An 11851-nucleotide genomic window follows, 5' to 3' on the forward strand; every position below is an offset into this window, starting at 1 on the left:
AGTGATCACAACGAACTCTTTGGTGAAAATACGACTGTTATAGGATTTGATAGCCACAGACATAAATAGATCCAGACCGAGGCACTGAGAGAGAATCATCATACGACACGTCAGAATTGCAGAAGCAAATAGGGTCTCTATTACCCAGAAGTCCTTGCAGGAGAGACCTGATTGTGAAGATTCTTTTCCACTATAACGAAGGTTCCATTGATGTTTTTTTCATGGAATCATAAATGTCAACAAAGAACCTTTATTTTTAAGAGTTAGGTTTTGGAACAGAACCTTAAAGTCAATAGACTGTTCAAGGCAACACACAATAACGATCAGTACTGATACTGTGGAAATAAATAGATATGTTTTTGGTCTTGTTTTGGGCTAGCAAATCTTAATTTAGCTTGATTTGGATTCTTGATCCATCTCAGTCATAATCAATGATCACAACGAACTCTTTGGTGAAAATACGACTGTTACAGGATTTGATAGCCACAGACATAAATAGATCCAGACCGAGGCACTGAGAGAGAATCATCATACGACACGTCAGAATTGCAGAAGCAAATAGGGTCTCTATTACCCAGAAGTCCTTGCAGGAGAGAATCGACTCCTGCTTGTAACTAGACCAGCTCACGTTTTGAATCCATCTTTCCTGTAGCCTGCAGCTTTAGGCGATAATCAAGCAGAGGCACAATGGGACGGAAAATAACCGCCCACATAAAGGCATCAAAGCGGCCGTGAATCAAGCTGAACACGGGCACTTCTGCTTGGATAACAAGGCCTGAAGGATGACCGATGATTGCGAAAGGAGATACGTCTCTCTTCATCCATCTTTCTACCTGTTTTCTTTGCTCTTTTTGGGGCTCTCGGCCCTCGGGTGATGGCAGCAGGTGTGAGCATGGGAAAAACCTCTGGGTTATGGGCTGAAATATTCACTTACACCTGTTACCTGAATGTATGTGTGTGTGTGTCATGGCCACTTTACCCTCTGTCTATGAGCTTGTGCATGGTTTTGTTATTCAAATAATCACGGGCGATCTCCTTTCAAACGTGCCCAATTATTGTCTCTGATTTCAGTCATTCCAAGAACAAGGTAGGAAAAATAGACACATAATGTAGGTGCTTAGAGCAACATATTTTTCACACTTTAGAGACGTGGAATGACAACAGGTGATTGTTGGACTCTTTGGCTTGAGATGGTTGAGGCCTTTCAGGCACATGACTAAATATCACGTGGAACTCAATCTGGTAAGAATGTCTCCATTATGTGGTTTAACAAGGACATAGAACCTCTTAAATAAATGTTTTAGTGCATTAAAGCTGCATTGGAAAAACATAGACATTACATTACAATTTTCGTATAATTTAGAAAGAATATATTACAGTAGCACAATTTCCAATTTCATATTAAAACAAAGAAGAAAAAAAAAAAAAGAATAGTAGAAAAAAAAAAAAAAACGAAATGTTTGTGACCCGGAAACACATCCTCTTTGGCTCAAATAAATACAAAATTAAAAAAAATACACAAAACATGAAACTGAGCTCAAACAAATCTGAAGAAAGTCATAAAAAGTGATCAACACTGAGGGGGAAAAAATAAAAAACGACGAGTCTCCACAAGTTCAAAGGCAAATTAATTGTTCGTGATATTGGCAAGCAAGAAACAAAAGAGAAAACAAAATGAAACACCTGTATGTCTTTGGATGATAGACACTGTTTTACATTTCTACATATCGAGAACCTCTAAACGGGTGAATCTCACGAAAACACGTCCAGATCACATTTCGCCCGAAAATCAAAGCAAAAAATATTTTTGCATAACGAACATGATGCCTATATTTATGTAAATTTAAATGCTTTGCAAATGAAATAATATATCCTTTTTTTTTTTACATTACAGTAATGAGAAAACTTTTTTTGCATTACAATAGTAAGAATGTAAGAGTCAAATGTGCTTCGTTGTGATGAAAACAGAGTCACAATGAAAATGCAAAATGAATGGTTCGAATTTAAGCATCCTTTTCTTCATGCAAAATATAATTTCTCATTTCTCATTAAATATGACCTGAATATGTTCCTGACAGGTTTTGTGATATTCACCCTAAAATCCGTTTGAATGAAAAACCCATTGGCATAACATCTCACAAAGCTCACACTGACCCACACTTGTATTCAATGATCACATCTCATCATTTCAAGTTTGGAAAGTACCTGAAACTTGTGGGAAGCATTTTTGTTTATCATCATATTTACACATCGAAAGTCCCACAGTCCTGCAGCTCTGTGAAGCTCTTTCATATTGTTTGCATGACAAGTTTTTGTGGTTGCAAAGCACTCTGGGAATTACAGCTTTCAGGCAGATTGGTTTGTAAGGCTGGATGAATTGGCTTTTTTCAGAGACAGGCTCATTAGAATATGTCCTTGAAGCACCTGCCTTCCTTTTCTTTGGTTTTTCAGCTTTTTTAGTAAGAAAAGTTGCTGATATATTACTATGGGATGCCTTTTCTTCTTATTTTTTAATTATAATCTTTCTATATACACCTGATTTTCCTGTGAGACTTGTGTCCTCCTTTAGTTTTGATCCCGTATGGAGCATCCAGAGCAAAAGCTCTCTCATTTCTGGTCACTGGATCACTTTGGTTGTCTTAGAAGCGATTGACATGTCATAGAAGCAATTAAACGATCAAACATGCAAGACTTTTCACCTGTTCTCTTAATTTCCTCCTCTTCAGTCTTTCTGCACACTATTTCTCAGTAAGGCCTCCAGACGGACTCGTCTATGCGTGTCGATGCACTCATTGCTGTGGGCGAGTTGCTGTGGCTACCGTCGGCATCCACACCGTCGCTCTGGTTGCCGAGGCTGGCGTTGAGCAGGCTGTTGTTTCCGGCTCCGCCCGCCGCGATACAGGACGTCAGCATGCGGGTGGGCGACCTGTCGCCTCCCGATCCGGTGCCGCCAGTCGGAACCATGGAGAACTGGTAGGAGCCGGATCCGGTGCCGTAGTACAGGTGGTACGGTGAGGAGTTGGTCTGGAAGTGGGAGTTCTGGTTCTGGTTGCCAGGGTATGGAGGCGGAAGGTAGGTGTGGTAGCGGCTGGAGGTGGGCATCCCGGCCACGCTGAGACCACCGATTCCAGTGCTGGACGGGTTGGCAGAGTAAGTGAAGGGACCCGGATAATGCATGTGTGAATCAGAGAAACGAGGTGCCGTTAATGGAGAGAGAGACGGGAAAGACGTCCTCTGAGGGAACAGATCCGTACCTGAACGACAAAGATAAAGAAAGTGTCACTTTAACATTTAAACAACAAAAAGAGTAACAGAATGCAAGTCATGTCAACAAGATGCCATGCTTTTCCCATGATTACTAAACAATGTTTACATTTTTAATCATTTTTTTAAAATTCAGACCAAGACAAAACTAAGAAATAAAATATTATTATATTTACTTACTTATATTATTTTTTTTAAATTTTATTTACTATATATTTAAATAATTTACTATATATTTTTTAGTAAATTATTTACTATATATTTTTTTAACTTAACAATATATATATATATATATATGTATATATATAATTTGCATAAAAAGTAATACATTTAATAAATTGTTAATTAAAATAAATACAAATTCTAAATGTTTGTGATCACCTGTCTGTCTTTGGATTATAGACATAGTTTAACATTTTTACAAATCACAATTCATCCTAAAATCAAAACAAAAAATATTTTTGCCTTAAAAATGATGCCTATAAATTTAAATGATATGCAATTAAAATAACTATTTTTCCACAATAATGACAACAAGACTTATAATGCTAAGAATTTGAACAATATATATATATACAACAAAAAGAGTAATGATATGGCCACATATTTTGGCCAAAACATTTTCATGCTTTTCCCATGATTAATAAATAGTGTTTACATTTTTGAATTGAAGTTAAAAATAAAATAAAGTTTATTAAAAAAATATATTTATTTAATAAATTATTAATTCAATAATTACAATTATTAAATATATATATAATCATACATTTTTATGACATTGCTATTTATATTAATATGTATATGAATATACATTAATCTGTCAAATGCATCACATGAACTGCCTCAGAACTCTATTGATACACTGATCTTACGCCACCTAATGTCATTAGTGAACTCCACATGATCGATTGATAAACTGTAAAAGTAAAAACAGTGCAATCCTAATGTTATGAGGCTGGGGAGGAAGAAGCTGATGAAGACTGGTATACTCTGATGTCTGGAGTTTCATTTAGTGTTCACGTCCTGTGCGTCATGACTTTACAAACAGGTGTAAGAGAAACGACTGCTGCCTGTTTCTGCCAGTTAGTTTTGTTTTCTGGTTTTATTTTTCCGCTTATTGGCCACATACGAGCAGGGGCTTCTGGGATACTGGAGCAGGCTTTGGCATGCCAGCGCCTGAGGGAGGAGAATGCTGTCTGTGCGTGCCACTGACTCGTTTAAAATGCTCTCCACCCGTTTGTCTGGGGCACTGGGTCCATTTGCAAACAGAAACAGAGAAAAACATACAGCTCCATTTCAATTTCCTCAGACCATGCTCTCCCTCTCTCTTTCTCTCAGAGGGGTGTTGACTTTCTCTTTTACCCGTTTGGGGGGCCAGAATCTGATTTGCACTAAGGAGAATTCAAGATTTCAGCTGCCTTGATTGAACTGAAATGGCCACAACTTCCTGCCAGTCTAATTACATATTTAATCACTCGTCATTTTTACACACACACACACACACACAGACACACACACACACACACACACACACACACACACACACACACAAACACACACACACACACACAGGTTTGTTTTTATGGTTTATGGGGGACTCTCCATAGGCGTAATGGTTTTTATACTGTACAAACTGTATGTGCTATTGCCCTACACCAACCCTACCCCTAAACCTACCCCTCACAGGAAACTTTCTGCATTTTTAGATTTTCAAAAAAACTCATTCTGAATGATTTATAAGCGTTTTGAAAAGTGGGGACATGGGGTAATGATGGGGTAAAAGACGAGATTAATTACTAAAAGCGGAAATCTGACAAATGAGTTGAGAAACAGCTGCAAACCAGATATAACAGCCAAACTGTAGACGCAGTTTACCACATTACCCTCACAGACACACATTCACTCAGACTCAGTGTCTCCCTCTAGTGCCTGACAGGATATTTACAACATGAAAGGTTCCAGAACAGAGGTTTTCAACCTTTTCAAGCCCCTTGGTGGCTTAACCATAAAAATAATACCTCAACCCATTATTGAGCCCTTTTTGAAGACCAGTGCTCTAGAGAGTTACTAGTTTGCTGTGTTTCTCAGCAGAACCATCTCACACATGATCTGCATTAGTCTCAGTGGACAAACTTTAAAAACTGAGAAAAAAAAGAGCAGAAAACCATGTGGTATAACCCATAATTTGGTGACATTTTCCACTTTTAAATATTACAGTTTGATGATTCTGACAACATTTAAGGGAGTGAATTCGCTTTTTTTTAACCAAGGATTTAAATAGAAGTAGATTTTTTCTTACACAGTATTTTATTCATTATGTTTACACTCACATTGGCCTTCTCATGTTTTATATTAATATCAATATTACCAATAACATCAATGTTAATATTATTAAAGTCTATAATTGGGAAAATAACAAATACAAATATTAATTAACATTATTAATAAATATTCATAAAAATATTTTTTTTTTGCAGAATCAATATTAATATTTTATATTGATATAATATAAAAGTAATGGTTTGATTTTATCCACACAAAATTTTTGGGGTTTCTCTTACACTCAGTATTTTTATTATGTCTCACATTTGCAGTGTCATGCGAAATATAAATATAAATATTAATAAAATTGTTATTGGGAAAATAACAGACATTTCTAAAGAAAAATATTAAATATGAATAAATAAATTAATATTAAAAAACGGTTAATGGGAAAAAAGTTCTGCAGAAACAATATTAATATTAATGACTGTTATGTGGAAAATAACAGAAATTTTTAATGAAACATATTCAATATTAATAAATATGATAAATAAATGAATATTAATTAAAAATGGTTAATGGGACAAGTTCTACAGAAACAATATTATTATTAATTTTAATGCAAATATTTTAATGCTAATATTAATAAAAACTTTCAAGGGACATTTGGTCTTGGCACAACCAAGCCATGATGACTACTGAGGGGAAAAACATCCTTCAGTGCAGTCTATGGCAGTTACGGCCCTGGTACTTTACTAAGGTGGGAAAAAGCGCTGCTTTAAAGTTCAGCAGTAATTTTTCGAAATGAAAATAAATGGAAAAAATGAACATTCTCCAGTGAACAGCCCCTATCAAATGCTGTTATCCTTCCCCCATTGTGTTTTCGCCCATCACAGCGATCAGTTCAGTTCGTCGTGTTCCACTAGCCCACAGTCAAGCGTGTAACCCGGCTCACTACAGAGGTTTGCTTCATTTGACTGCTGTAGAAACTGATTTTGTTTGTTAACAGAAGAGCAAGCAGTTGCTAGTCGGCAGGAATTGTGCATGTTTGTGTGTGGGATCAGGGTTCTGGTGAGGATGCAAATCTCGGCCCTCACCTGTAAAATGGCAATGCAAAAGCAGACGGATTACACCTGGACCAGGCAAATCATGTGGCCAGGAGAAAGAAAGACATATATACTTGAAACTCTTTATAATCTAATCCAGTCATGTATATTTGCTTCAGAATATAGGATATCAAAAATACCACATATCCAACAATCATACAATGATGTGGATCCCAGACTTGCTTACTAGTTCATGGTTTGAGTTTCTACTATGTGGTTTTATGCTCAACTGGTGACACAAACCCACAGGAACCAACCAAACAATCACTAGATGTAACTCAACTATGCCATATACAGCGGCCTCAAACTATTATTTTTAACCAAATGGTGTTGCAGAATAAGTATTAACATGTTCCACTAACGTTTGATAATTTGTCTGAACGTCTACAATTTAAATATTATATCTATTGTTTTTTAACCCAGCAACATTCTTTTTGTAAAATATCTTGCTTGATAAGCATGTTTGTGCTTTATATATAGACTCAGCTTCGAAACACTGATTTGTATTGATTTTTATCAAACTAATATATATGTTAAAATATGTTTATTTATTATATATAAATGACATTATTATAAAGAATGATAACACAAACACACTTTACAACAAAAAGAATGTTAAAAACTATAGATATATTATTCAAAATCTAGATGTTTGGACAAATTATGGTTGCAATCTCATATATTTATAGGCTATTTTTCAAAATGACAAACCGATGGTTTACAAGCAGGTAGAAACCTGGAGCTGGGCTGAAATGGCTAAATGTTTGCACTGGTTGATGTTGATGAATGATAACTGAAGGTAATGGCATATCGCTCCAACAGGCAGAGAACCTGAGACGCAGGCAAACATGTAGATCTTGTGTGTTTATGTTAGAGCTGTAGTCCATAAGACAACACGGCACGTCGCATGCAAACTAGCTCATCTCCGACATGTGCCGCGCTGCCATCTCATACATCAGCACGTCTCAGGTTACCATTCACAAACATCTGATACTGTACTGGAGATTTACAAAGCAGGTCGTTGATTCAGGACCTGGAGATGCATTTGTGAATAAATCAGGAATGCTTTTTTAATTTTTTTTTCTCCAGTGAGGAATTTTGACCTTATTTACTCTAAAATCCATTTGTTGAAACGACTGCATTATTATTGATCCAAAAATCACAATTATTAAGCAAACATGTAGATCTTGTGTGTTTATGTTAGAGCTGTAGTCCATAAGACAACACGGCACGTCGCATGCAAACTAGCTCATCTCGGACATATGCCGCGCTGCCATCTCATACATCAGCACGGCTCAGGTTACCATTCACAAACATCTGATACTGTACTGGAGATTTACAAAGCAGGTCGTTGATTCAGGACCTGGAGATGCATTTGTGAATAAATCAGGAATGCTTTTTTAATTTTTTTTTCTCCAGTGAGGAATTTTGACCTTATTTACTCTAAAATCCATTTGTTGAAACGACTGCATTATTATTGATCCAAAAATCACAATTATTAAGCAGCCTTTGCTGTTCTAGGACATTGAAAGGAATCAATATTCTTTCGGAAGCAATTATTATGAAATAGAAGAACTGTTGGATCTCATTATTCGATCATTGCAGTTCAGAGCGGTGAGTCAACATTACACTCACGCAAGCTCCAGTGAGGAATTTTGACCTTATTTACTCTAAAATCCATTTGTTGAAACGACTGCATTATCATTGATCCAAAAATCACAATTATTAAGCAGCCTTTGCTGTTCTAGGACATTGAAAGGAATCAATATTCTTTCGGAAGCAATTATTATGAAATAGAAGAACTGTTGGATCTCATTATTCCTGTAGGCGTTTCTGATCATTGCAGTTCAGAGCGGTGAGTCAACATTACACTCACGCAAGTCTGCAGCACAGAACACATGGTATCTGAACCCACAGCACAAATGGAATCTATTTAATATCGCAATTGTTTCTCGTGGACAGCAATGGAGAGCAAAATGAAACTCTTCTACTCCTCAGATGTTTCTCCTAAGAAAAACACCTCAATAATCTCCTCCAAACTTTCAGGCGAGTTCTCCACACAAATACAAACATTTCTCATCAAGTTCTTCTAAGCCCAAATAATCTGAGCTTTTAAACATTCACTGTGTTACACAATAATTGATCTATTTTAAGGACTTTTAAGAGAAACATCTGAGACAAAATTGGTACTTAAAGGGATAGTATACCCAAAAATGAAAATGGACATCATTCACTCACCCTCATGCTATTCCAAACCAGTATACATTTCTTTCTTATGTGAAACATAAAAGAAGATGTAACCGAACAGTTTTGGGTCCCATTGACTCCCATAGTAATTTTTGTCCATACTGTGGAAGTCATTGGGACCCAGAAGGGTTTGGGTTTATTAAAAAAAATCTTCTTTTGTGTTCCACAGAAGAAAGACATGAGGGTGAGTGAATGATGACAGAATTTACATTTTTGGGTGGACTATCTCTTTGAATCAAACATTAAAAAACTTAATTAAATCGTATGATTCTAAAATGTTTTATATTTCTGTATGCCACCGTGCAGAGCGAAATGGCAGAAGGCGGACGTGAAACTGAGGAGGAGTTTATGGCTAAATGAGAAGCTACCTCTACAATCTGGTACTGATTTGGTCAGGGCTGTACAGTGCAACAAAAAAATCGATCTGTGCGATGAAATAATGTACTACAGTAGCACGTGCGCAAGAGATTTATTGACATACTTTTACTCCAAATTCACTTCATAACATTAGTCGAATGTTTGAAATAACTTCTTTTTGTGACCAGATGTGGTTTCATATCACAGAATGAGGCAGAAATTTTTAGTATTTCAGAAATACATTTTACAGTATTCTAAAAAGTGACAAAGGCTATGTTGATTAACACTGCATTATACATATACTTTATTCTTATAAAAATACCCAAGATGGCTTGAAGACCACAGAGAAACCATATGTTGTCACAATCGTGTGTTTAGTGTCTTCATATTTGATTAGTTTAAGTGTGAATCTATCTTCTTTTTACTCTTTTTACTCTGGATTACTCTTTCTAATAGCTGGATGTCTTTGTCCATATTAGGGATTTCCTGGAACATCATCAGTTCTATTTCTTCTGTGACGCATATGTGGAGTTTCTGCTCTGGCTTCCAGTATGAATGAAACAGACATTACATTACGTGTGTGCTCACAACACCCTATTTTGTGTAAAAATAGAAAAGATTATCCTTCTCTCTAAAGAAACTGGAGGTTTTTTTTGTCTCTCAGTGGATGCATATGAATTATCTACTGAGAAACATGTATGCCAGATCAACCCATTTTGTACTACTATTTTTTGATGAAAAAATGCATATATATATATATATATATATATGTGTGTGTGTGTGTGTGTGTCACCCTCATAAATAACTACTGAAGGTACCGAACGAAATTATACACTCAGTTGAGGAGTGACAATATTTTTAGCTGCAGTGTTGCCTTTAATAAACGTAAATTATTTCCTCACATCACAGAGCATGAATTCTGATGAAACTGCCATCTGGTGTTTTGAAATATGCCACCTGATACACAGTGAGTCTATTAGAAATAATAAATCAGTCAAAGTACAATTAAAGAAAGCTATAACTTAAATGTCACAGGGGCTGATGTGACAAAGGGAATCTTGTGTGTGTTTGTGTGTGTTGGAGATAAAAATGACTCAGCTGGTTTGGATGTTTGGGGTTTGCGGGAACAGGAAGGGCAGGAATTCTGCGTTGCCGTGGGGAAGGAAAACCGTGCCAGAACCAGGTACGTGGCTGTGTGCCCATAGCAGCCAGAGTTTGTGTGAATGTTTTCGAGTGTTTATATGTGTGTGTGTGTGTGTGTGTGTGTGTGCCAAAGTAAGTGTGTGTGTCAAAGATGAACTATGTGTGCTTGTAAGGTCTCTTACTTGACCAGCGTAAGTCGTCTTCCACTTTGCAAGTCTTCAGTGCAGAAGAGTCAATCTGATCTGGCCATAATGCTACAACAAAAAAATATATATACATATTTAATCACTCGTCCTTTTTACACACACACACACACACACACACACACACACACACACACACACACACACACACACACACACACACACACACACACACACTGCACAGTTGACACGGGAATTGTCACTTGCACAATCGAGGCAGTGTCACATCGTCACTAAAGTTTATAAATTGCATTACTTTTTAATTCTTGCCAGTTTAATCATTCAGCGCCCGCGAGCTCTCCTGATGCACACTCGCAGCGCACACACACAATGCCAGGTTCACATTACTCTGTTTGCAGTGCGTATGTGGTGCGTATTTTTTCCACGCTCATGTTAGCAGATTAATAAAGCGTGCACACTGCACACAGTTGCGGTCCGACAGTGTGTTCAGGAGTAGAAGTAAATGCAAAAGTACAAAAGCATTGAATAATGTGTTGCTTATGTTTATTGTGTTTAAACATGTCTGTGAAAGATTGTATTACTGTACTGTGTAAAAAAAGAATTGCAATGCTGAAAAAGCACTTTCAGTGACAATGTTTGTATTTGAAATCAAAGAAGAAGACTTTAAAGAAGGCTTTAAAAAGATCGGTATCAGTGATCAGTATCGGCAGATACTGCTTTCTGTGATCGGTGATCGGCCAAATATACATTAGCACAATTAATAATAAGGCACAATGTGATATTTAAAAAAATTGGAAATATAATTTTTATAAAATAAAATATAAATAAAAAATTATTCCAACATTATTTTGTATCTCTATATTCAAATGTATATATATTTCCTCTTAAAAGTAGCTGTAAATTAATACAAAAATTGTTGATTCAGTTGATTAAACTGATTCATGGAAGTAGTCTAAACTTACAGTATCGGGGATGCTGTTGCTTAATTTTAATTTTATTTTGGAAGCGAAATCATCATTAATATACAGTGCTTATTAGATATGCCGCCCAGCCCTGAGTGCGTATTTGTAGGATTGCGACACGATGAATTTGTCCACACATGTTCAGTGTGAGAGAGCTGCTAGTGTTTTCATCAAAGGTGCAGAGAAAAACAAACATGAAATCACATGCTGGTGTCATATTACACACACACACACACACACACACACACACACACACACACACACACACACACACACACACACACACACACACACTCTGAGTAAATAACTCTATCTCTCACAAAGAGTGTGTGTGTGTGTATATCTC

At 36.4% G+C, this 11851-nt stretch overlaps 1 protein-coding gene across 1 annotated transcript in view; it reads right to left on the minus strand.

The window, feature by feature from the left end:
* Positions 1-1953: 1953 nt before the first annotated feature.
* The window catches only part of LOC107561777 (runt-related transcription factor 3-like), a 53729-nt gene continuing 43831 nt past the window's right edge, over positions 1954-11851 (minus strand). Inside the window, exons 7-8 of the mRNA XM_016246254.1 lie at positions 10562-10633; positions 1954-3254 (exon numbers count right to left, since the gene is read on the minus strand). Coding sequence (XP_016101740.1) covers positions 2746-3254; positions 10562-10633 — 581 coding nt within the window. The 3' untranslated portion in view covers positions 1954-2745. The remainder of the gene's footprint in view (positions 3255-10561; positions 10634-11851) is intronic.

The sequence above is a fragment of the Sinocyclocheilus grahami genome, unplaced genomic scaffold, assembly GCF_001515645.1.
Source record: "Sinocyclocheilus grahami isolate Dianchi unplaced genomic scaffold, SAMN03320097.WGS_v1.1 scaffold791.1, whole genome shotgun sequence".
Lineage (NCBI taxonomy): Eukaryota > Metazoa > Chordata > Actinopteri > Cypriniformes > Cyprinidae > Sinocyclocheilus > Sinocyclocheilus grahami.